Source organism: Hippichthys cyanospilos, chromosome 22 (assembly GCF_059441005.1).
Source record: "Hippichthys cyanospilos isolate Australia breed blue-spotted pipefish chromosome 22, RoL_Hcya_1.0, whole genome shotgun sequence".
NCBI lineage: Eukaryota > Metazoa > Chordata > Actinopteri > Syngnathiformes > Syngnathidae > Hippichthys > Hippichthys cyanospilos.
Window position 1 is genome coordinate 856,780 of NC_142390.1, and position 25,086 is coordinate 881,865.

The 25,086-nt window shown below is 48.0% G+C and overlaps 3 protein-coding genes and 1 long non-coding RNA gene across 10 annotated transcripts; 1 reads left to right on the forward strand and 3 right to left on the reverse strand.

Moving 5' to 3' along the window:
• Positions 1-87: 87 nt before the first annotated feature.
• sfmbt2 (Scm like with four mbt domains 2) lies at positions 88-12,071 on the reverse strand. 7 transcript variants are annotated; one of them, XM_088405869.1, is made up of 23 exons: positions 11,344-12,071; positions 10,423-10,609; positions 9,205-9,303; positions 6,741-6,837; positions 6,326-6,423; positions 5,874-6,114; positions 5,782-5,796; positions 5,084-5,172; positions 4,317-4,566; positions 4,156-4,253; positions 3,915-4,016; positions 3,280-3,510; positions 3,091-3,217; positions 2,925-3,026; positions 2,795-2,837; positions 2,653-2,726; positions 2,329-2,462; positions 2,134-2,243; positions 1,891-2,066; positions 1,279-1,442; positions 991-1,215; positions 800-916; positions 88-717 (listed from the first exon to the last, which is right to left on the reverse strand). In XM_088405869.1, the coding sequence occupies exons 4-23, from the start codon at positions 6,814-6,816 to the stop codon at positions 577-579; spliced, it is 2,613 nt and encodes an 870-aa protein (XP_088261995.1). In that variant the 5' UTR covers positions 6,817-6,837; positions 9,205-9,303; positions 10,423-10,609; positions 11,344-12,071; the 3' UTR covers positions 88-576. The 7 variants fall into 7 exon arrangements, with proteins under 7 accessions (XP_088261995.1, XP_088261994.1, XP_088261998.1 ...); XM_088405868.1 differs by lacking the exon at positions 11,344-12,071 and adding an exon at positions 10,700-10,913; XM_088405872.1 differs by lacking the exon at positions 10,423-10,609 and having other exon boundaries at positions 11,344-11,443.
• Positions 11,706-21,007, forward strand: LOC148405277 (uncharacterized). Its single transcript, XR_015864118.1, has 2 exons — positions 11,706-12,728; positions 20,403-21,007. It is a non-coding gene; the product is annotated as an uncharacterized LOC148405277 (long non-coding RNA).
• On the reverse strand, positions 20,718-22,185 carry LOC148405278 (beta-2-microglobulin-like). Its single transcript, XM_088405957.1, has 4 exons — positions 22,002-22,185; positions 21,289-21,558; positions 21,098-21,134; positions 20,718-21,006 (listed from the first exon to the last, which is right to left on the reverse strand). Exons 1-3 carry the CDS (start codon positions 22,072-22,074, stop codon positions 21,121-21,123), a joined length of 357 nt encoding a protein of 118 aa, XP_088262083.1. The 5' UTR covers positions 22,075-22,185; the 3' UTR covers positions 20,718-21,006; positions 21,098-21,120.
• A 616-nt stretch (positions 22,186-22,801) lies between these two features.
• On the reverse strand, positions 22,802-24,617 carry LOC148405279 (beta-2-microglobulin-like). Its single transcript, XM_088405956.1, has 3 exons — positions 24,449-24,617; positions 23,738-24,013; positions 22,802-23,202 (listed from the first exon to the last, which is right to left on the reverse strand). Exons 1-3 carry the CDS (start codon positions 24,525-24,527, stop codon positions 23,189-23,191), a joined length of 369 nt encoding a protein of 122 aa, XP_088262082.1. The 5' UTR covers positions 24,528-24,617; the 3' UTR covers positions 22,802-23,188.
• Positions 24,618-25,086: the final 469 nt, after the last annotated feature.

Here is a 25,086-nt window from a genome sequence, read left to right on the forward strand (position 1 = left end):
ACTAAACGAAGAATTGTAAAACAATGACTAATTAAATAAGTTATTTGATTGGTGTTGTCGATTGCAACAATCAAGTCAAGACGGAAGTGCTACAAATGAATAAAAATTTATTCCCTTGCTTATCAAAACGTCAGCAAAAAATACATTTGCATAGGTGAACATTAAAAAAAAAAGTCAGTTGGAGCAGAGCACACTTTGCGTTCATGGAATAAATTAAGAGCTTGGAATGCACATGGATTGTGGAATAAGTTAAGATTTTCCTTGAAAAAAATGTAAATACATCAAGTGATCATACTGATAAATAGTCGAAATATATTAACGGTCCATTTACTGATTTTGGACAAAATGCTCTTCAAATCAAGCTGATTTAATAAAGTTGCTTGTCCGGCATGTTTAGTTCTGTTTTTGAACGGCGCTGGGGCAAAAAATGTTCAAGGGTTTATGGACTTCTGGGTGAGTTTCACGGCTGTAGTACATTAAGGCTCATCATTTGAAAATGCGGGGGCTGTTGTTTTCCCCTCCACATCACCTCAGCTGCTTCGCATTTTCTTGACCCTTAGGAAAGTCCAATGGGGTTCAGTCGGCATACTGTCTGTAAAACGCCACCTTGACACGCTCAATGTGGTGGCAGAGTTTGATGGCGGGCCCGAGTTTGAGGTCCATGCACTCCTGCACGGTGGGCAGCGTCAGCAGCAGCATGGCCTGCCCGTCGATGTCCTGCAGCGCCACGGGGAGGGAAGGAAGTCCGGTCAGATGCGGGCAAGGGAACAAAAAGCTTGGGCAAACGACGACGGCCCACCTGCTCCCGGAAGACGTTGGCCAACGAAGCGCAGTCGGTGGAGCCGATGAACTGGACCACTTCTTGCACGCTCCACTCCAGGGGGTTACTATCCAGAACCAGGGGCTCCAGCTCCTCCTGGTGTTTTGGGACAGGTGGGCTTTTCAAAACTCACAGGGGAGCGCCTCTGGCCCAGGAAACAAACGCCTCACCTGCACCTCGTCTTCTTTGGCCCCCGGGTACTTGCCCGCCGGCTGCTGGCGCGCAGACCTCCGCCGGCCCTCCGCGTTACTCCGAGCGGATTCGGGCTTGCGCGAGGGCGTGGCACGCCGCGAGTTGGCCCCCGGCGTCTCCGCCGCATCTGTCGGGTCCTCGCGGGGCTCCGAGCCGGTGCCCTCACTCCCCGAGCGCGACGCCCCGTCCTCGTCCTCGCTTTCCTGGCGCCAAACGGGAAGTCAGCGCTACTGCCCCCTAGAAACAGGCGGCAGCGGGCATCCAACCTGAGCAGAGCCGGCATGGGTGGAGTCCACGGCGGAAGAACGTCGCTTCTTCTGCACAAAAATGCTTTTCCGCTTCTTGCGCTTTGGCTTGAGCTGCTCTCCCGCCGCCGCGTCCTCGCCTCCTTGCGGCTTGGCCAGCTTCCTTTTCTTTCCATAGTAATAAGCTGCACACAAAGCCACCATTGACAAACACTGCAAATGTATCGTTAGCCCCCGCCCCCCCAAAAAAAGTCCTTATTACTAAAAAACCTATTTGTATGACTGCCTGTGCAACTCTGCCCCCAAGTGGCCAAGACAAGTACAGAGTAACACTAACCACTGCATTGAAGAAAAACTGTGGCCCAAGTTTTTACACAGTGCAGTAGTATATTTTTCGAGTAAAATCAAATTAACAATTTCTGGGTTTGACTGGACGAGTTGATGGCATTTCCTTCCATTTAAAGAGTTACTTTTACCTTGGCCGGCGCATTGCTTATAAATTGCACAGTACAAAACAATTCCCGTTTGGCTCAGAAAAGGTCTACCACTTAGTAAGTAGTACTTTCAGCAAGCAGGTGGTTTGCACAACGCGGCGGAACAACGAAGCAAAGTACGGTTAGCGAATGGACTCACTGTATTTGGTTTTGGTCTGCACAAAGCAGCTCTCCGGACACTTTTGGGGTACCAGAGTGGGTCCGACCAGGTTGGGGCAGCACTGCAGCTTGATGCAAACTCTTCGGCAGAAGTCCGGGATGAGCTCGGCCAGACGGACGATTTTGATGCTGGAGCGGTACGTTTTCCCTTTGTATCTGTCGGGCGGAGCGGGAGGTTGAGAGGGCGGAAGCTCCGGGCGGCGCCGGCGCCAGCCCGCCTCACTTGGCTTTCAAGGTTTCTTCTTGGCAGTCCCAGCCGGGATCCTCCAGCTCCTGCAGCTCCTTGAGGACGCGTCCGGGCTTGTAGGCGGCGTTGATGAGCATGCTGAGGAGCTGCAGGCGGGTGAAGCGAAGCCACATCTCAACACGGGTGGGGGGGGGGGGGGTCCTCCTGGCTTTGCCGGGCTAAGGCCCTCACCTCTTTGAGAACCAGCGTGCACTTGCCAGGTCCGACGGTCTGCGGCAGCTCGGCGATGCGCCCCTTGTTGAGGTAGGGTCCAGAGAAGCAGCGGTGGTTGACAAACACCTTGGAGCAGCAGTAGCGCCCGTTGGCTGCAACAAAACAAACTGCCGGGTTTAGCGCCACCTCTAGTGTTTTTTTTTTTCATTTATTTTTTGCTTTTAATTGCACATAAAAAAATATTCAGTCATCTGTTTGGCACACATCAAGCCTTCTGCCACCCGTGCAAAATTTCCGAAATGACGAACGAATGGCATGAATAGGATTCGGGCCGGCGGTCACCTGCGTCGTTGAGGGCGGGCTGGCACAGAGCGGCGGCGGGCGGAGGCGTCTCCACGGGGTGGCAGGGCGCCAATCTGTCAGAGGAACGAGTGGCGCTTGCAGCGCTTTCTTTCCAGACATCGGCGGCCGGTCCAAATCTTACTGTTTCTCGGGTTGAACCGCGGCAATCTTGCGTTGCTTGCAACCTGCGGCGGAGGGAGGGAGGGTGTGGGGGGCACGCATCAGTAAGTCTTTGCCTAAGACCTCTGGAAAAGGCTCACAACGTTGCATACGTGGGGGCTTGAGAGGGTAAGCGTTGGCCTCGCACCAGCCCACGGGAAAGATGTCCATGGACTCCACGTCTACAATGGTCTCGCTTAACTGCTTGGCCACACCTGGAGACACGGGCCGGGTCACTCGCTCGCCGCCGGCGTGCATTCGTCTCATTTCGTTCCCAACCTTCCAGGCGCAGCCACAGCAGGCGTCCTTGCACTTTAGTGATCCGCGCCAAGCAGATCTCCGCCGGCAGTTGGGGGCGCGCCGCTTCCAGCCACGTGTCCTCGGCGAAGGCCCGAGAGCGCCACGTCTACAGAGCCATCGCGTTTGTGCGCGGCCGGCGGCGCGCGTGAACGGCGGGCCACCACTTACGTCGGGGAAGCAGGCGTCGGGGGCCGCCTGGGCGTCGCTCCACTCCAGGTGGTCGCCCCGGTCCAAGTCCTGGTTTCGGCAGCCGCGCGACTGCTCCGGGGGGATGCCGTTCTTCAGGCACCACCCCACGGGCATGATGCCCGGAGAGCTGGCGTGACACAACGCCCGACGCGGTTCGCCGACGGTCGCCGCCTCGTCCGCCGTAACTTGGAAGTAGTTTTCGTTAAAGACCTGCAATCGGACCTTCCCGTTTAATTGGTGCGCTCACAACCCGTCTGCCCGATCAGTAGCGCTCGCTTAAAGGGCACGCATCGGGGAAATTCAACTTTTTGGACATTTCGAACATTGTGATGGGGTGGCGTGGCTTCAGTAAAGAAAAAACAATTTTATTAGAAATGAAATCACCAATGTGCCAAAGGTAAGATTCCATCGTTTATATGCATGTGTTTGTTTAAACTGTAAAAAATGTAAAAAAGGATTCTTTCCCCGTCCCTGTGTTGGTTTGACAGCGCAATCCAACTTCAACTGCAGCGATGTATACATACTATGGGCTCTATAATTGGAAAGCGTGTCGGCGCTAGTAGGTGCGGACTAAGTTGAAAAGTGCAGGCCCAAAAAAGGCTTGAGCGACTCACCTCGGTGACAGAGGCGGGGCAGATCTGCAGGCGCTCCCACCGAGAAAGCATCTCCAGCTTCATGCCCACCTCGAAGGCGTGCGCAGGTAGGTCGGCGTGCTCCTGACACACGGAACAGTCAAAACGTGGAGGCGTGAGCAACGCAAGTTGCTCGAACAGTCACAAATGCACAGCTTTTACAATCTTAGTTTCCTCAAGCATCAGCAGTCATCACCCACAAAGCGTGAATCGGCGCGCTCACCTTGAAGACCTCGAGCGGCACGGCCCGCGTTTCCCCATCTCGCACGGCGTCCTCTAAAGCTTGCTCCCAGTCGCCGGCGCTCTTCATGCTCTGCAGTTCTGCAAGGGGGAGCGGCGTGAGCCCCAAGACGGCCGGCCGGCCGGCCGGCCGGGGCGGCACACCTGCAGGCGGCTCCAGGGCCAGTCCGTTGTCCCGCGCCCAGCCCATTGGCCGCAGCCTGACGTCCAGATAGAAGAGCCAGGCGTCTCGAGCGCCTCGCTCGTCCGCGAGCCCGGCCGGGCGCAGGCGCAGCCGGCCGCCCACGTTGCGCACCACGCGCGCCGGCCAGTACAGGAAGGGGTCCGAGGCATGGCGCACTTCCAGCAGCGACCCCTGCGCGATCAGGTCCACCGTGTTCTTCCCCCGCAAGGGCTGCGCAGACAACACAATTTTCTTTCTCATCACTTCTACGCCATCCCTCCGCGAAAAAGAGGCCTGTTTTTCTGCGACCAAAGTCTTCGAATGCAACCTTTTATTCTTTAGGCCTCGAACACAAAAGGCTCTAAAAGGGGTCACAAACTCACACCGCCATCCACTGACCCCAGCTCACAGAAGGGCAAGGTAACAAAAAATCATGTTTGTGGATGAGGTGCTCCAGCGCAGCCTACGTATTCTGTCTGTCTCGCTCTCTCTCTCTCCGCAACAGCGCTTGTTGGCAAAATAAAAATAAACTGCTCCTGGGAGTGCTGAAGTGGAACTTCCACTTTCATTTTGACACCCACAAAGAGTCATGTTTTATTTCATGTTTTCTCAAAGAAGCACACAAATGAGAATAAATAAACTGAAACTGAGGGATTTCCATCCGTTTTCACGTTAGACAATGTTGTTGATTTCATCATTCATTGGCTGTCAATTGATTGATTCACACAGACAGACAAGAGTGGCTCACCCCCTCGAGCAGGTTAGCGGGCGCCGTCCTGGAGCCGGTCAAGTCGCCCACCAGAAATTCAGTCCAGTCTTTGTGCTTCTCCCTGATGGCTGCACGACACACAAATAAAAAGCGCAATTCGCATGGGCCAAACGACTACTTTTGCGCTCTCTCAGTGAGCGCTGCTTCACGCAAGAGTGGATCGTGCGTGTTGTCCAAAATGGTGCGCTTGATTTGGGGATTTGCCCACGCGTGAAAAGATTCCAGTTTGTCCCGCTTGCTTGGCATACACACAAGCGCTCGCTCCTGTGTGCACAAATAGATCAACTATTTTTGCACGCCCCCCCTCCCCCCTCCCACGTGCAAAATCATCTACTTCTCCGTGCTTCTATCCCAAAGGCGGCTCGCGTACACATGCTGCACTTTCACATAGCGCCACGTGCATAATTAACCTTGAGCGAGGGGGGGGGGGTTCTTCGTGGAAGAGGGTCTCGCTCGGCTTGTCGGTCAGATTCGGCTTTGTCAACGGCTAACGGAACGGAGCGCGACGTTGGTGGGCAGGGCCCTTTGTTTATCTGCCGCTCGCACTTGCCGCTGCTTATCAGCCGGCGGTGCGCTCCTTTTGCGCGCGTCACTTGTCGCTCGGCGCGCAAGCTGCAACGGGGCTCAGAGGTCACATCTTAAAGAAGGGGGGGGGGGTGTCTCATGCAGCTGCTTACCTTTTCTCAGCTTATCTGAGAGACAAAAAGAACGAATAAAAAAAATGAAGCACGTACAGGGACAGGAAGCGCGCACGCTCGGGGGGACGCACCTTGTGGGGGCGCCAGGGTCTTGCGGTTGCGGGCACACCAGCCCACGGGGTGCAGCTCGGCCGTGGTGACGTCGCACCAGAAGTCGGCCCGCCGGTCCTCGCCGTAGCCACTGAAGCGCAGCAGCAGCAGCTGGCCGCACGTGGCCACGATGGCCGCGACCCAATAGGTGTCGGCCGCGTCCTTGCTGGCCACTTCCAGCTTCATGCCCGGCTGGAAGCTGCTCTGCAGGCTCACCTCCACCTGCGGAAAAATGCCCTACGCTTCATTTTTCAAATCACGCAAAGACCGAGAGATCACCGAACGTTCGAGATTATGGGGGAGTGTGCGGATTTTGTAGTCGTATTTCATTCAAAGCAATATCGCCACTTGATGGGTCCCGAAAGGCAAGAACTACATGATTGCACTCAATTCAACATGGATTGAACTTAAAAAAAAACAAAAAAAAACTCACATGTTTGAAGGCGGCATGCGGGGCAGCAATGGCACCCACTTCCTCAATGTACTCCTGCCAGTTAAACTCCGCCTCCTCCTCTTGCTCCTCCATGGGCTCTGATTTCAATTTGACAAGGAAATCAACAGAAGAATTCCTCAACTTTTTTTCCCCCAATGAGCATGAGGCATGTTTTTTTTAATCCGTGCTCCAAATTAAGCAGCCATTGGCCCTATTTTTAACCGAGCCACAAAGGCCAAACGGCAAACTTCCTGTGTCTTTCAGCATGACTTCTTGAACCTTTTTTGGTGGCTCTGCTCATGCATCCTCCTTTCATGCTGCTATAAAAAATGACTTTGAAGGCTGAATTTTGAAAAGAGGGCAAAAGAATCCCTGAAAATTGCTGCTTGCAATCAAAATGCCTGATGGAAATCACCTGAGTTAAGCTCCGCCTCCTTCCCGTCGGTCAGCTCGGATGCCATCGACCGCATACTGGCAACCTCGGCCCTCATCGCCGCATCTCCCCGAAACGCCTCCAAAGAAAAAAAAAAAAACACAGCAAATCAACAAAACACACAAACCACGCCAAAGGAAGTTGCCAACGAATCCAACAAGGGAAAAAAAAACCCGAGCCGGTAGGGTACGACCTCCTTGGCAGAGGTAACCATTTCTGGAACCACGCAGGCAAAAAAAGCAGTTATTGGAGCCAATGTAGCGGGCAGCACACGTGGAGCCGGCGCTGCAATCAGATAAGCTAAGCGGCAAAGCGGCAGAACTGGAAAGACCAAAGGCGCGCTCAAAATAGACACTGCCAAGTCATGGCACCTTCTCTTTTCAAAGGACGCCAGCAAAAAAGCCAAAATCATAATATGGCTCCCACAAATGGCCCATTTCAGAAAGAATTGTCCAATTGACACCAACAAACTTGTATTCCGGTCGGAATGAAAAAGTCACTCACTCATTGTAGCAGTTTGCAGAAAAGGCTTTGTTTTACAACAATCACGTCATATTTATGAGGGAAGAAAGCAGAAATATTTTCAAGAATATATTCTGGTGGGATGGGGAAAAAAAAAGGAGGAAAATATCTTACAAATGATACGTAATTTCCATCTATCCAAGCACCAAACTGATAGTTCCAAAACTATATTTTTCTCCAGACCAACACAAACAACGTTTGCAATTTGTTCTCTAATTAAATTTACTGTGTATATTTACCTCGCGAGTACCATTACTAGAGTAACCCAACGATGAGGCTACGCGACAGCGTGTGAAACGAGAAAGTCAGTGATGACGCTCTCCTCGCAGGGGGAAAAAAAGCCAAAGAGGAAATGCGTCAGTGGCCCAACACTTTGCTCATTTCCCTTCCAAAGTCAAGCCGCCATTTATTATCTGCATAAACATATTTGACACGCTTGAAATTTTTCTGCGGGGGCCTCGCAACCATCACCTCCTCCATATTTGTTGGACAAGACCAAACGGCTCAATTCGTGTGCACGGACGGGGACTCCTCGTTTTCCCCGGTCCATCTATTTTTATCGTATTTGCGCCGGCCGGCTTGGGAATCAAGGAAGGAAAGCTAAGACATGTGATACTAATGACTCATGTTCACAAAGCGCAGGCGAGAAAAAAAAATTCCCCCTAAATGAGTTTTTGAAGGTTCCAATTTGAATATGCGGAACTCTAACATTGGCAGGCACATTTCAGCTTTTGTAATGACCGATTGCGCTCGTCGCTCAGGCATGTTAACCTCATTCAATGCCAGGCACGAAATTTCACGTTTTCTAAGAGTCCACACATTAAATCCCGGATACTTTATTAAATTGGTACATAAGTACATTATAGACATTAATTTCCAGCTACTTAAATACTAAATCCATACCTAAATATCTGGGATTGAACGTCCGGAGTCCTAAAAAACATAAAAATACGTCCCTGGCATTGAATGAGTTAACTCTTTCGGAGTCCTCGCCGCTTAAAACAGTACTAAAAAAATTAGAAAACTCGTCTTGTCAAATACGTTTTTTTTAGAGGGTAGCTAACACGCTTGACTAGTGCTTATCTAATAGTAAGCCAATTGAGCACTGTATTGCTAACTGCGACCATTGGATGTCACCATACATACTGCGCATACATTTCACACCTCTAATTCTAAGAAAGGAATGCAAATCTTTCATATGATGCCGCCAATGTTTACAAAGACATAGCACACAATATTCTGTGGGCCTTGGAAACTTTTCGAACTGCAACGATTGCTCCTAACGGTCCATACAAACACCACCTTTTCAAATCATGTACATTTCCCAAACCACGGGGTGGCTAAAAACGACTCATTTATGCCGACATCGACATCCAGTACCAGCCGGTGTTTTTACCGCTGGCTCGAGCTACACTGAAGCTGCTGCGTCCAGCTCGGATTAACCCGGAGATAGCGGCGCTCAAGTGTTCCCTATAGGCTGGCATGATAAGACGGAAATAACTGCACATGAGCAAAATGGTTGCCTTTCCTCCTGATCACTTTTTAACAAACCATGCTGACCTAACTGTTCCTTTTCAGTTCGCAAATTTCTCTCAAACTTTATGGAGAGAGATTTGGAGAAGGGAGGAATGTCGTGCGCCGCTACAGTTCAGTCAAACCAAAAAAGATCATCAAAGAGTTATAAAAGTCAAAGGTCTTTTTGCCTTTGCTCTAGAATTTTCCAACAAGCAAAAAACACGGGTGTCTCAATTATGAAATTTCAATCTTTAGCTGTACTATGGATGGAGCCAGCGCACGTGCCTTTCTCGAAAGCGGCGCCAAAAGCTTTCACGGAGGATTTAGCAGATTAAGCCGCGCCGCCTTCACCGCCGCACCTCTGATTGCATTAGCGCCTATTTAGGTTCTTGTCCACTTTTAGACTCACCGGTGGTGGTGGACCAGCTTCTTCACTGCCAAAGGCCTCGAGCCGCTTATTCCTCCTCTCTCCTCGCCTTCAAAGTCCTCGACGATGCTTTGGGGAGAACTGGGAGAAGAAAACCGGAAGAAATGGGAAAAGCAAGTCAGCGTCACGTGAATTCAGCTCATTTGTCAAGTTGCAAAACAAACTTTTCAAAGACAACAATGGAATCATACATTTCCCTGAATGCATTGCACATACATCAAGTTTTAGTGTCATAATCTTATGAAACTAGACAACTTTTCAAGCTTCGTGTCAAATTGAAGATTTAATCGAGTTAGATGTTCTTAAGGCTTTTTACAAAATAGCTCAAATTCAGAGGAAAATGTGTTGTTTGCCTGCGGCTACCTGATAAAAAAAGTTGTGCGGGTTGAAGCTCAGACCTGATCCGTTTTATGCTTTGCTTTCTGACAAGTCTCCCAAACGTTGCGTTGCAATTAAAAGAGCAGCGAGATGAAAGGACAACGAGCGCAAATGAGCCTGAAAAGGAGCCCCGGTGCGCACATTTCTGTCGACGCCATAGACCAAAGCCATCAAAGAGAAGGAGGAAGCGTCGCGTTGTGCTACGTGCTCTGGTCATGAGGAAGAGGAGGAGGAGGAGGAGGAGGAGGAGGAGGCGGCGGCGGCTCCGGAGCAGCCGACTCTGCTGTACTTTGCACACTGCAAACTGCGGTGGAAAAAAACGCGCAGCCGCTCGCCCCGTGCACGCTTTGAATTTAATTCATTAAATGTTGCGTGTACGCATCAAAAGAGACCAAAGTGGGCAGTTGGCGAGGCGCGGCTGCATTTTTTCCTCGCTCAAAAAAATCTTTTTAAGCGCAGCGCCATGTTGCTCCGGCCGAGTGACGCTGCCTTTCTTTTTTGGTGGTGTTATTGACTCGAAAAAGTGACTCGTTGGCATGGAGGCCATCGGCTCTTTTCCAAACGTTGCTAAATACGCGGAACGTCTTGAAAAGCGACATTTCCGGGTCCAAGTAACGATCGCATCACAAAGACGCTTATTCGCACGAGACACTTGCAAGTTGGCCGAGCCAAAACAGTTTCGCTCACAAAGTGCCAAGGGGGAGCCTTGAGAAGCTTTGAAAACTAAAGAAAATAAGTACCTCCGCTTTCATTCGCTCGACAAAAAAAGAAAAACCGGAGAAAGTAGCCACTTCCGCCCTGCGGAGCGGCCACCTGTCTTACCTGGCCGAGTTGTTGGGTTTTTTTCTCCTCCAATCACCCTTCCAGGACACTTCCGGTCTATAGGCCGGCTTCGCTCCCGCCTGGGCGAAATCGGCTCGTCTCTACGCTGCCCCCGTTCCAATATGGCATCTTGCCTCTGCGCATGCGCGTAGCATCGACCCCCCCACCGTCCGGAGCCTTCCGTGAACTTTAAGTGCAAGCGAATACAAATATTATTTCAAGAGATTTCAAGTCGACATTGTCATCAGCTTACTGTTCAGTCCAGTCAGAAACGCACCTTGGTGACGTCATAAACGTTAGCTGAGAAATGCATTAAAAAAATGCATTAAAAGCTCGTTTTTGGACTATTTGGCGCACACGCGAAGGCACCGCGGAATTTCCTGATTTACCCGTCCTATTCTCTTCCTCCGACAAGAAAAAAAGATAAAACCCTCGAGCAACTACTGAGCAAATTGCTTGCTTCCTTGTCGAAGTCAACAGTAGCCTCTAGTGGAGCAAAGCTTCATGACGGACACACACAACGCAATCACAAAGTCCCATTCGAACCACTCTCTTTGGTGCTTTCATGTCACGTGCAAGGAAAAAAAAACCCACAGAATTGTTGCTTCTTTTTGAAATCGACGCGAACGTTATCCTTTTTATTATCGTTTGGTGGTTGGAGCTGGAAAGCCCCCTGACAAACTCGTGACAGTCACACAAAACCGCATCACCGCCATCCTCCTCAAAAATACTTCTCGAAAATACATCGCGCGTTGATACAGACGGTAAACCCAATTTTCAATGCCTTAAATACGTGCTTTTATGCGTCTACGTTTCATTGTTTCGTTTAAGCCTCAATAAAACAGTCAAGTGCGTGAATTGCCAGTACGAATGACGGCCCAGTCACGTTTCTTTTGACATCTTATATGCAATGTAACAAACCTATTCCGGGTCGACTGGAAGTTTCGGAAGGTTTGTTGATTTGGTGCGTGCAAGCCTGCGGGTCGAACAGATGGTTGGCGCATGCGTGTATTGTCATTAATCTGCCCCTTTAGAGGCTTTCCGGTGCGCCGAACGGCGGATTAAAGTGCTTATTTTACACCCAAATGAGACTCTTTGTTTTGTTTTCAACGTTAAATTCCTTCTTCTTGCGGGTGATTATTTTGGAAAGCCAAGATGGCCTAAACGGCGAGTTTCTGACGAACAGTGAAAATGAGTCAATTAATACGATGCCATTGGCGCACCACTGTTTACATATTTCAGTTGTAAAAATAAAAATAAAAGTCACAAGCAGCGACGCCAAAACCGGATGTTGGTTAAAAAAATGCAGGAAAAATAGGATGGGCTGTCAGGACATTGCTCGTGCAACAAAAGTGGATTCCTCGCTCTTAAGGATCGGCTTTGCGCCATCCGGACTTGACGGATGTTTTTCCCATACATAAATATGTATGCCGCGTGAGAAAATGGATTTGTAAGTTGTAACTTTGGAGCGCTTTCAGCGTTTGGGTGACTTGGGAAGCCGTCGGCATCCATGGACGCGCGGCTTTGTTTTGGGATGGGAGCAACATGAGCGACGTCATGTTGGATGCGACAACGGCGCCCTGGCCCACCGCTTCGGGGTTCTGATCCCGGGGCTGCTTGCCACCGTCGCCTTCAGCGCGCCCCAACCAGAAGGACGCCCGGTTAACATACCAGAAGGACGCCCGGTTAACATCCGGGGTCCAATTGGTCTTCTGTCTCGAGTCAAACCCTACGATGGATAGGAGTGTCGCTTGTGTCAGGTGTGGCATCCTTTTTTCTTCCCCATTTTTTCTTCCCCATCTTTTCCGGGAGGCTGCAGATGTAAAGTCCCTGCCGTCAGTGAATGCGTCTCCCTCGAGGCGACGTTGTCCCTTTGTTTTGACGACGTGCCAAATGAACGATGCCGAGGCAGCTGACTCCAGGAATGCGGGCCGCCGAAAAAGTGCAATTGGCAAGCGGCAGCATCGATTCAACAAACACACGCATTTCTTTGCTGTTTCGGGTATGCTCCAAAGTGCCAGTGGCGTACAAAAGTGCAGAAAAACAAACTTCTGGCCAAGCATTCGACAGAACGAAAAAGACTGGCAAATTTTCTTGACGACTCGACTGTGGTGAAGCGATGCCTTGCTCACTGAGTGGAACCCCTCCACAGTAAAACGGCTAAGCGTCTTTCAATTGGTTTTATGTAATGGCTGTCTTCCCGTGAAAATAATGGGCCATGAAAATTCGGTTACCGTTTCACGACCTATAAACAGGGTTCAATGTAATGGTCTGCCCCCTTGCGGACATAGGGGAGCACTGCAGGGGCATTGTTAAGAAGTTTCTGATTATACTTAACGATTCGTGTTTGTATTGTTCTGTTATTACTATTCACGCCTGGACATGTTTCTCCTGTGGTCATGTGATCTTCGTAGCAACCGCCTAGCAACCAATCACAAGTTGTTTTTCATTCCTCCACTACCAATCAGGACTCCGTTTACATTATCACAGGTTGTTTTGCTCTTTCAACGGTCAGTCGGCAGGTATCGTTGTAACGGACAGTCATTTTTCTGCTTTCAATTATTCGGTAGATTATCACATTCCTTTCATCATTATTCTGTGCGTCCATGAGAATGTAAGTACAGTGTGAATATGTTGTCTGTTCGTGGGTTTGGATACATGTTTACGTTTGCAGTGCTTCACTTTGTCCATTAACGTCTAAGTTGTTATTGCATTTAAGTTTGGTATAATTGCTAAAGGCAAATATACCGTACTTTTCATACTTCACTTTTAGTATTCATGTCAAAGTTACATCCCCAAATGTGCGTATTTGTCGAACGTTTGCCGTGTGTGCCGACGTGATTCTTACTAGTAAGGGAGTGACGTCACCGCCCACCTATTCATCTCCATTAACCCTTTCCTACCTAATGCACATTTGGAACGATTGGGTTTAATTAATTCTTCCCATCATTGTACGGTATGTTTGCCTGTATTGTTTATGTTATTCTATGCTAATATAGAGTAATGTGAGAATATGATGTAACATATTGTACAATTTTAGTTATGTTAGTTATTGTTTAGTGAATGTTCTCTGCTCTCCTTTGCAGAGACCACACACATACAATCACAAACAATCAATCAATCACATTACACCAATCACACATAGAAAACACCTACACACCCTCACACACACCAACCCAGATAAATAAATAGAACATTATATACAAATAAAGAGTGGCATGAGAGTGTGCATCATCTTTATGTTCTGGCCGGACAACCTGATAAGATTGAGGATCCTCTGAATCAATCAAATACAGTCCTTTCAAGGAGGTCACAAGTTTGGGCGCTATTCCGACACCTCCATTACATGGTCCTTCGAGCCGGATCCTTAGTTTTATCAGTTCAACAATGGCTGCTGCTCGTCCTCGCCGTGAAGTACAACGGCCTCGCCACTTTGATGACTTCCTGGTGACTCTCCCGCCGCGTCATCTTCCTTCTCACACTCCTCATGACCACTCCACCGTGGGAGCAGCTCATCAACCACCTGCTCCAATCAGCGATCCACCTTCAGTTACACCTGCTCCTCAGAACTTCAGCTCCGAAGCCGTGATGTCAGCTCTACAGGAGATGAGGGAAGAGAACAACCAGCTCCGACGTGACATGCAGAATCTCTTCCACTCTCTCTCGCTGAGGTCCACGACTCCGTCACAACGACCTACCTCAATGCATTCAGCTCAGGTTGAGGACCGTGCTGCCTCATTTGCATTCCCTTGTCCTCCGGCGAGAACATCCACTCCCAACCATAAACCTCACGCACCAGTGGATGAACTCCCACCATGGCCTGAGGTATGGCCAATGCCTCCGCCAATGGAACTACCTCCTCCTCCTCCACCGGAGGAACTCCTGCCGCCGCCTCCGGTGCCAAACCAGCATTCTTATGGGACGGGGCTGCAATCCACTCCATATTATGTGGAGCCATACACTGCTTCTCAACAGCTGTCCTCTGTAGAGTCCACCTATAGAGGACCCAAACCGCAAATACCTTGCTTCACAGATGATGATCCGCGCCAGTTTGCCCGTCTAAAGATTGCACTGGACAATATCCTTCCCAGCGATGCTACAGAGCGATTCAAGTACCAAATACTGGTTGATCACCTCAAACATGAAGACGCTCTTCTCATTGCTGATTCTTACTGCAATTGTTCAACTCCTTTTTCGAAAACGATGGCCGCACTTACTGAAATGTACGGGCAGCCACATAAGCTAGCGCTGCAGCGGATCAATGACGTCCTGGCAGAGCCTCTAATTCGTAGCGGAGACAGCCGAGGATTTCGTCTTTTTGGTCTCAAAGTCAGATCACTGGTCGGCATGCTCCAGCAACTAGGCAGGGAGGGCAGGACTGAGTTGGAATGCGGTTCTCACACTTCACGTCTTCTTACTAAGCTGCCTCATGAGCTCAGAGCGCAGTTCAGGCGGTTCATTGATCCCATCCGCACCCCGATTCCAACGCTGGTGCACTTCTCGGATTGGCTTGAATACGAAGTCCGTGTTCAGGATGAAGACTTCACTTCTCCACATGCTAGGCCCTCAAGAGACGAGCGTCGGAAGGTTCCTAAAGCCAAGCCGCAGAACCTCAGTGGGCGTACTACCATGGTTCTCCTCGGCTCAGATCCAGCTCCTAAGCCACTTGAGTCCTTTTCACAAGTACGTTCAACGAGGAACAACAAACAAGAGAAACCAAAGAAATATTGCCCTTTCTGTGATAATGATCAGCATTACTTCAATCAGTGCACAGAATTCAAAGAGTTCACAACAGATCAGAAAGCATCCTGGATCAGAACTGGTAAGCGCTGCTGGAGGTGTGGCAGAAACCATTTAGCTGCTCAATGCTACCTCAAAGCTAAATGTCAACAGTGCAATCAGATACACCTTGACGTACTCCATGACGTCAACGTTGCCACCACCACCAAGTCCAAGCCACCAGAACCAGATTCTGTCCAACCAGCTACCTACTATCTCGACCCAGACCTAAGAAGTAGCTGTGTTCTACTGAAAATGGTCAAAGTTCTTCTCCACAAGGGTCAGCACAAACTCGAGACATATGCCATTTTAGATGATGGCTCTGAGCGCACAATCCTTCTTCACAGTGCTGCTCAGGCGCTAAACCTTCAGGGACCAACTGAGGACTTGGCTCTTAGAACAATCCGCAGAGACTTAAAGACTGTACCAGGGAGGTCAGTGTCATTCTCCATATCGTCAACCGCTTATCCTCAGAAACGGTTTCACATTCACAATGCATTCTCTGCGACAGAGCTAGGCCTCTCCAAACATTCTCATCCTGTTGAGGCATTGCAGAAGACCTATCGCCATCTTAGAGGCCTCCCCCTCCATTCAGTCAGTCAAGCTCAGCCACTTCTCCTTATTGGCTCTGACTATCCTCATCTCATCACCCCAGTGGAGCCTGTACATTTGGGCCCACCAGGGGGCCCCGTGGCATTAAAGACACGCCTAGGATGGACGCTACAGGGTCCTGCCAAAGTCTTGATGCATCAGCCATCAACACCTCAGTGTCTTCTCATCAACACTTCGACCTCTTCTGCTGACATTCTCAGTCATGTGTCCCGATTGTGGCAGGTGGACATTCTTCCATATAGGAGCGAGAAGCTTGTCACCAGGTCCAAGCAGGACAATGCAGCAATCAAACTTCTGGAGGAGAAGACAGTCAGAGTTGAAATCGAGAACGTCCAAAGATATGCCACCCCTCTGCTGTGGAAGGACGGTCTTCCTCCACTCAATTGCCCCAAGGAAGCTGTCATGAGCCTCCTGCGCGGAACTGAGAGCCGCCTTTCCAGAGATGCAGCGAAGGCCACTTCTTACTGCCAAGAGATCAAGAAGCTTGAGGACTCAGGCTATATCCGAAAGCTCGGATCTTCTGAAGAGAAAAGTACCAATTCTTGGTACATCCCACATCACATGGTCCATCACAACGGCAAAGACCGTATTGTTTTCAACTGCTCTTTCACGTTTCAGAATAATAGTCTGAATGAGCATTTGCTTCCTGGACCAACTCTGAGTTCCAGTCTCCTTGGTGTCCTGCTCCGTTTTCGGCAATATCCCATTGCAGTGAGCAGCGACATTAAGGGCATGTTTCATCAGGTCCGCCTCCTTCTTGAAGACCAGCCTTATCTCCGCTTTCTTTGGAGGGACCTGAACCGCAATGCAAAGCCTGACATTTATCAGTGGCAAGTTCTTCCTTTTGGGACTACATGCAGTCCTTGCTGCGCAACTTTTGCCCTGCAAAGGCATGTTACTGATCACAGTAGTCCAGAAGAAGACACTCGGCAGTCAGTTGAGAACTGCTTTTATGTCGACAATCTCCTTCAAAGCTTCCAATCCATATCAGAAGCAAAACAGCTGGTCACCAAGCTCCAGAGCTTGCTCCAGTTGGGAGGCTTCGAATTGCGTCAGTGGGCCACCAACGTGTCTGAAGTCATCAGTCACATGCCACCCGAGATCACGTCAGAAAGCCAAGAACTATGGCTTTCGATAGATGGCGCTGATCCCCCAGAACGCACTCTAGGGCTGCACTGGCACTGCAAATCTGACACCCTCACCTATCGTGTCCGCCACACTGAGCAACCAGAGCCTACAATGCGCAACATCTACCGAGTCCTAGCTCGACAGTATGACCCCCTGGGGTTACTCATTCCATACACCACACGAGCTAAGATCTTGGTGCAAAGGCTCTGGGTGAAGAAAAGGGACTGGGACGATCCTCATCTGCCGGAGGATCTCCTCCAGCTGTGGCATGATTGGGTGAGTGAACTTCCATCACTTCCTCATATTACTTTCAAGCGCTGTTATGTTCACTCCGGTACCGATCTCTTAGCGGCATCTCAGAGCATTCACGTTTTCTCGGATGCTTCAGAGCAGGCCTATGGGTCGGTAGCCTACCTGCGCACTGTCAGCAACAATAGTGAAATTCAGGTGGCCTTCTTAGCGGCCCGTTCTCGTGTTGCTCCAGCTCGCCAACTTTCCATCCCACGACTAGAACTATGCGCCGCCCACATTGGAGCTCAGCTTGGCAGAGTCTTGAAACGCGAGCTCACTATTTCCATTGACAAGATCACCTACTGGACCGACTCTACCACTGTGTTGTCTTGGCTACAATCTCCTTCATGCCGCTACAAGGTGTTTGTCGGTACCAGAGTCGCAGACATTCAGGAGTTAACTGAGAGCAATTCATGGCGCTATGTCCCCTCTAGCGAGAATCCTGCTGACGATATCACTCGTGGAATGACCCTGTCACAGATTCGAACCAACAAACGCTGGAGCTCCGGACCCGCCTTTCTCCTCAATGCTGAATCTACTTGGCCTTCCAGCCCAGATACTGTTGATCTTGAAGATAAAGTTGAGCTGCGCAAAGCCAAATTCTGTGGCCTCATCAACACTACCCTTACTCCACTTGTGCCTGATGTCAGTCGGTTCACTTGTTTCAGAGATCTTTTGGAAGCTACAGTTAGAGCAAGTTACGGGGCGGCCACAGACCCACAACCATCAGCTGAATCTTTCCGACAAGCTGAACTCTCCCTCCTCCGACAAGTTCAAATGGACTGTTTTCCAGAGGAATTTGCTCTCCTTTCCTCTCAAAAGATCATCCAGTCCAGCAGCAGATTACTTACTCTGTCGCCGGAATATGACTCAGAAACTCAGCTGATCCGGGTTGGGGGCCGACTCCGACGGTGTGAGTCCATCAACCCAGAAACGTTGCATCCTGTCGTCCTAGACTCACATCATCCTATCACAAAGTTGATCATTGCAGACTACGACAATAAACTTGCCCATCCAGGTCCGGAGAGAGTTTTTGCCGAACTGCGTCGAAGGTTCTGGATCCTACGGGGCAGAGAGGCAGTCCGCAAGCATCAACACCATTGCTCAGAGTGCCGCAAGTGGCGCAGTCAACCGATTATTCCCAAAATGGCCGACCTCCCACCTTCCAGTTTGAGGCTCCATCGACCAGCTTTCCACTCAACCGGAATGGACTGTTTTGGACCTTTTACTATAAAGATAGGGAGGCGCAATGAGAAACGATGGGCTATAATATTCAAGTGCCTCACTACACATGCAGTGTACTTGGATCTGCTGGCCAGCATGGACACCGATTCCTTCCTCATGAGTCTGCGACGCTTCATCTCCAGACGGGGAAAGCCCCACGAGTTGCTTTCTGATCAAGGCACAAATTTCAAAGGTGGCAACTCAGAACTCCAAGAGGCTTTCAATGCCCTCGCTCCTGACCTTCAGTCACAACTCGCCAGCCAACAGATTCACTTCCACTTCAACCCGCCAAGTGCCCCTCATTTCGGAGGCTCCTGGGAGCGGGAAATTCGCTCCATCAAATCTGCATTACGTGCCATTCTAGGATCTCGAACTGTCACTGAGGAGGTCCTAAGAACCACCCTTATCGAAGTGGAAAGCATCATAAATTCCAAACCCCTGGGATACACCTCCTCCGATGTAGCAGACCCAGATCCAATCACTCCCAACATGCTGCTGATGGGGCGGCTGGATCCGTGCACTCCACAAGTAGTGTACTCTGAGACCGAGCTTCTCAGTCGTCGCAGATGGCGACACTGTCAGGTCCTTGCGGACCAGTTTTGGACCCATTTCATCAGGAACTACTTACCATCTCTCCAGAGCCGCTCCAAGTGGCAACAGGACCGTGAGGACATCTCTGTTGATGCCATTGTGCTAGTGATTGACCAGCAGCTTCCACGTGCCCTGTGGCCAGTTGGTAAGGTCACAGCTGTTTTTCCTGGTGCAGACGGTAAGATCCGCACTGCTGAAATACAGGTCAAGGACAGATCCTACACCAGACCTGTTTCGAAACTCATTCTCCTCCCTGCACTTCCCCAAGACATTCCAGACTGATGTTCTTTAACTTTGCTGTGCAAAGTTGGGGCGGCTGTTAAGAAGTTTCTGATTATACTTAACGATTCGTGTTTGTATTGTTCTGTTATTACTATTCACGCCTGGACATGTTTCTCCTGTGGTCATGTGATCTTCGTAGCAACCGCCTAGCAACCAATCACAAGTTGTTTTTCATTCCTCCACTACCAATCAGGACTCCGTTTACATTATCACAGGTTGTTTTGCTCTTTCAACGGTCAGTCGGCAGGTATCGTTGTAACGGACAGTCATTTTTCTGCTTTCAATTATTCGGTAGATTATCACATTCCTTTCATCATTATTCTGTGCGTCCATGAGAATGTAAGTACAGTGTGAATATGTTGTCTGTTCGTGGGTTTGGATACATGTTTACGTTTGCAGTGCTTCACTTTGTCCATTAACGTCTAAGTTGTTATTGCATTTAAGTTTGGTATAATTGCTAAAGGCAAATATACCGTACTTTTCATACTTCACTTTTAGTATTCATGTCAAAGTTACATCCCCAAATGTGCGTATTTGTCGAACGTTTGCCGTGTGTGCCGACGTGATTCTTACTAGTAAGGGAGTGACGTCACCGCCCACCTATTCATCTCCATTAACCCTTTCCTACCTAATGCACATTTGGAACGATTGGGTTTAATTAATTCTTCCCATCATTGTACGGTATGTTTGCCTGTATTGTTTATGTTATTCTATGCTAATATAGAGTAATGTGAGAATATGATGTAACATATTGTACAATTTTAGTTATGTTAGTTATTGTTTAGTGAATGTTCTCTGCTCTCCTTTGCAGAGACCACACACATACAATCACAAACAATCAATCAATCACATTACAACAATCACACATAGAAAACACCTACACACCCTCACACACACCAACCCAGATAAATAAATAGAACATTATATACAAATAAAGAGTGGCATGAGAGTGTGCATCATCTTTATGTTCTGGCCGGACAACCTGATAAGATTGAGGATCCTCTGAATCAATCAAATACAGTCCTTTCAAGGAGGTCACAAGTTTGGGCGCTATTCCGACACCTCCATTACAGGCATTATTACGTGTAAATATATAGGCGCGGTTAAATTTGGGACGACGATCTCAATTACTTTTTAGTGTGGTTATTTTTGGAATAAATTGATGAAAATCCATTTAAATATTGTAAAACATACTTGCTACTAGTATTTGTACGTAAGTAACGTTATTTGTAGGCTAAATACTGAAAGTGTTAAAAATGTATACATCCTGTATAAATAATCATTTATCTTTGAAAACAACATACACGGAGTACTTTTGAACCCAACATCAAATACACCGTTGTGTGTTCTTTCATAAAACAAACACTTCAAGCACAAAAATGAAACGGTTAAAATTATATGCTTTTAATGTGTAGGCAGAAGCATATAAACTGCAGTAGTTTATATATTTATACTAGCCAGCTAAAGGAAAAGGTGTTGGTCGTGCTTCAACGTGATCACTTACAGTTCACATTCCAACATCTATTGTTTCATTTCATGAGCGGTTGAGGCGCGGTCCTACGTCACTTGCATTGTGCTGCTCCATTTCTTCATTCGAAGCTTCAACACTGGCAAAATCATTCATTTTCTTTGCGTATATTTTGTAAAAGTGATCCTTCGTCGCGGGATAGAGCAGATCTGTGGCAAAAAGGGGGGATAAAAAGTTGTTTGAATAATAATAACAATAATAATAATAATAATAACAAGTATTTGCTTTAATATTACTTACCAAAACAAAGAAGTGGAAAGATGTTAAGTATCCGGTTCTGCAGAAAACAATAAGACGATTGTAAACATTGTCCCCTACTTAAATAGAAGTCGTTCCTTGAAGTATCCCGTCTACCCAACTTTGATTCAACAATGCACTCATCCTTAAATGACGCTAAAATGACGCGACTGGTTAGTTACACGTCGACGTACCCCAAGCAAACGTCCTGGAAGTCCCCACGTGGGTCACCACGCAAGTGTAGTTCTCTCCACTTTTGGGAAGGAAAGGCGTATATTTGGTCACGTGGTAGTCCCAGTCCGTCTCGAAAACCATCTCCGTCTGATTCGCCTTCATCGTGATGCCGTTTCTCAGCAGGTCCACTTTGATCAGTGGCGGGTGGAACTTGCTTACGTGACAGAGGAGGACGTTTTCTTTGTCTAGCACTCCTCTGGTCCGGCTGTACACCTGAACCACTGGCGGAGCTGTTCAACAACAACACATATCCACATCAAGTGGACTGACGCTGAAGACGCTCGTGTCGAATTTAAAGTTTGCGAAACACACTGCAAGTTTGAATGACAGCAAATCAAGTGATCATCGAATACAAACAAACAAAAAAACACTTGAAAAGTGGATATTTGCATTATGGTGAGGGGTAAATAAACTAAAGGTCAACGTGCAAGTTTTTTTTTTTTGTGGCGCGTAATAAAAAAAAAAGACATCAGCTAAACCATCATTTTGATGAGAGACCACGATTAGAGTGCTCGCGATTGCCGGTAAAATAATATAAACAACCATTTTCAATCACAACGAATATTTTTACCAAAAAAATGCAAAGTGCTAACTTTACGCCAGACGGTAAGCGAACAGCGACTTTGAGCGCCTCGTTCGCATATCGAAAAATATGAAGGCAAAATACACTTACACAGTTTGGTCAAGGTCGAGCCCAAAAGACACAAAACACCAAGCAGGCTCAAGTAGACGTGTGTACTTATCATTTTAAATCCACTGTTTTCGCTTGATGAAAAAGAAGCAAAACGAAAGTACCATCGGCAAGTTGTGACGAGCGGGCGATGCGAGGCCCGTGCTGACTCCGCCCATAACCAGCCGCACACCCCGTCGGTCAGAAGTACATTCCACCATACCGGTTCAAAACCGGAGCTGTAAAGACGCGGAAGTGAACCTGACGCCAATTTATGGCGTTCGATTCCACCTGCTTGCGTGACAAAGGTTTTGACCTTTGATGATTGAGCCGCACCTGCCCCGTGGCACGATAATCAACTCATGGAGTGATGCGAAAGTGGTGGGAGTAGTAACGAGATACAAATATCTTTTTTTTTGTTTGTTTTTGTTAGCCATTAACCCTCCTTTTGTTTTGCTGACAAGCTGAGCGTAAAAGTGAAAATGATTTTTCTCACGCCCGCTTAACTTTACTCCATTGAACAAAGGAGCAAAGTGTGCTTCCTACCCTGAAATATACGTATGTATTTTTCATCGCTTCTGCGGTTCATGAATGCAGACTATTAGGCAAAAGCGGATCTCAGCAATTAATGAAATGAGGAATGTTTTTCTGCTTGTGGAAAAAGATCGGCTCGGGCCTTGGGAATCACACACCCTTCTCGTTCCGTTTCCCGGTTTGCGACTTCCTTTACCCGAAACGTTTATGAGCCGACGCTGGGACAAACAAATGCAATGAAATATCAACTGCCATTTTTGACGACATAATTGTGGGGGTTTGAAAAGATTTATTGAACAAATTCTTAAAGGAAAACCTTTATTAGTCCAAATCCTTGATCGAGGCTTACAAAGCACACAGACCATAAAACAAGTTTAATCGTTGATTAGGACACAATGACCGAAACGCTCACGTTAATCATATTCGTAGTTCTCTTCATCGTGATACTGCCCTTCAAAAAATGATTGTGAATTGATGGTATAATGACAGAGTAAATATGTCTTTGTGTGATGGGTTGATTGAAAATGAAGCCATTTGAAGCAGAATCCCAAAGTGCGACACAGAATGCAGAAGAAGCGAGAAACACTGTGAAGTTCCGACACAGAAATCCATGATTTCTGCCAGGATTTGGATGGAATTACGTCCTTGGACCCTGCTCACATGTTGGGCTCTGGAAGAAGACCAAAAAAAATAAATCTCTCACTCAAAAGAAAACATCAACATTCACTTCAATTATAATAGTGGGGCACATTTCACGCGTGAAAAAAAGGTCAATCTTTCAAAATAGCCACTACAATAAAAAATACATGCAATACTGCAATTGAAGTTATTTTCATTTTGATTTCATTTGGAGTTACTGTACAGCACTTGTTGACGGCGCCAACGAGAAATACCGACGGACAAAGCCGACTCGCCCACGATCTCATTTCCGCGTTCAAGCCACCTCATGGTAAAATCGACGATTTTGAACTTGCGGTAATGTCATTTAGACAAAAAAAACTCTTCATTTTACTCTTATATATGTTAACATGCCAGTAAAACTTTTTTATTGCTGCATTTACCACAATGGCCCAAAAGCCGCCACAGGCACACGCCAAAAAGGACACTTACTCCTCTTAAGGTCATCGAGAACAATTCCGGCGATCGCCTGTTAGTTCTACTTGACGGAACGGACGACCACCAGCGAAGTTCGGAATTTTACTCACCCCAGGTAATATCTCTGGAAGGATCGGAAGCATGAGTGACCCGGCAGATGTATTTGTCATCCCTCGTGGGTGTGAACTCTACGTGCTTGGTCAGGTGGAAGTGCCAGTTCTTTTCGAAGCTCAGGTCGGTCTCGATGGCATTAACCATGTTCTCGCCGTTCTTCAACAGCTGGATGCTGATGTCAGGGGGGTGGAACTGACTCACGTGGCAGATCAGCGTGTTTGGTTCTCCAAATTTTCCCGGCTTGTGGCTGTATACTTGGACTGTTGGGGATTCTAGAGCAGAGAAGACCCACGTCGTCAAAAATAGAATCAGAATGAACCACTTGCACATTCCCAGTTAAAAGTGTCAGATTAACCTCCAAGTTCACGGTTGAAAAGCAGATATTACAGAGGCGCCTGTTATAAATGCGGAGAGTAAATGAAGTGCGAATGCTTATGTAAAAGAAAGAAGAAAAACAAAGAAAAACGAAGACTTGAGGGTAATTTCCACTGCTGCCGGTGGAGGGCAGAGTCACTGCAGCGCACGACTTCCAAGAAACCGAAACTTAACTGGATCGATGGGAGTTACCTATTTTTTTTTTTTGCTTGATATTTTTAAATTATATGTATAAAAGTACAATCAACTTTTTTCAAAACTTGACGCATAAAACACACACGCGGGCGGGCGCGCGTGCACACTTTGCGAATGATGTAGAGTTGCATACTTACGGAACTTGGAGTCCCCTTGCCAAAAAACAGCGGCCAGAACAGACAATGTCGCGATCACCTTCATGTTTGATACCAACATACACGGAAAAGCCTCGTGGGTGCGTTCGTTCGCTTGCGGTCGAAAAGTTGCACTGAAATCGAAAGTAAATCGCGCTTTAATATAATCGCAATTTGAGCCCGCCCCCCGCATGACTCGCAGCCAATCATCTAATTTCGTTGGTCGACGTCCCTTATCAAGTTAGGTTTCAACATGCAGGGATGTCCGTCAAATGCGGCTGACGTCGTCATAAATTTTTATTTTATAACACGAGCGGCAATCTCAGACATTTGTTCTTTCACACTTTCTATCCCCATTTGGTATTTTAGGGCACTTAATACGAAATAGTATAATACAAACGGGTAAGGTCGAAAGACTTCTTAATACGCAGTTGTAAATATGCCGTCCCTTTTAAATGACGTCACGCCAGCGCTGAAAATGACGCCTGTTTCGGGTAACGTCATCTGTCGACAATATTTGGCCACGGTATTTTGGTGACGTTTTGTAACGCGTTCGACATAGTTAAAAGTATGATATTCCTAAAGTTGACACTGTCAAATTAGTTCGAAAGCATGTTTATGCAGAGCAATTTGATGCCGCC

Coding starts and splice junctions, on each gene's coding strand:
- sfmbt2 (XM_088405869.1), bottom strand. CDS start 6,816: ATGAGGGCCGAGGTTGCCAGTATGCGGTCGATGGCATCCGAGCTGACC. Junction 6,424..6,740: donor GGAGGCGGAGCTTAACTCAG/GTGATTTCCATC, acceptor AATTGAAATCAG/AGCCCATGGAGGAGCAAGAG. Junction 2,727..2,794: donor GCGGTTCAACCCGAGAAACA/GTAAGATTTGGA, acceptor TTCCTCTGACAG/ATTGGCGCCCTGCCACCCCG.
- LOC148405278 (XM_088405957.1), bottom strand. CDS start 22,074: ATGATAAGTACACACGTCTACTTGAGCCTGCTTGGTGTTTTGTGTCTT. Junction 21,559..22,001: donor CTCGACCTTGACCAAACTGT/GTAAGTGTATTT, acceptor GTTGTTGAACAG/CTCCGCCAGTGGTTCAGGTG.
- LOC148405279 (XM_088405956.1), bottom strand. CDS start 24,527: ATGTTGGTATCAAACATGAAGGTGATCGCGACATTGTCTGTTCTGGCC. Junction 24,014..24,448: donor GCAAGGGGACTCCAAGTTCC/GTAAGTATGCAA, acceptor TCTCTGCTCTAG/AATCCCCAACAGTCCAAGTA.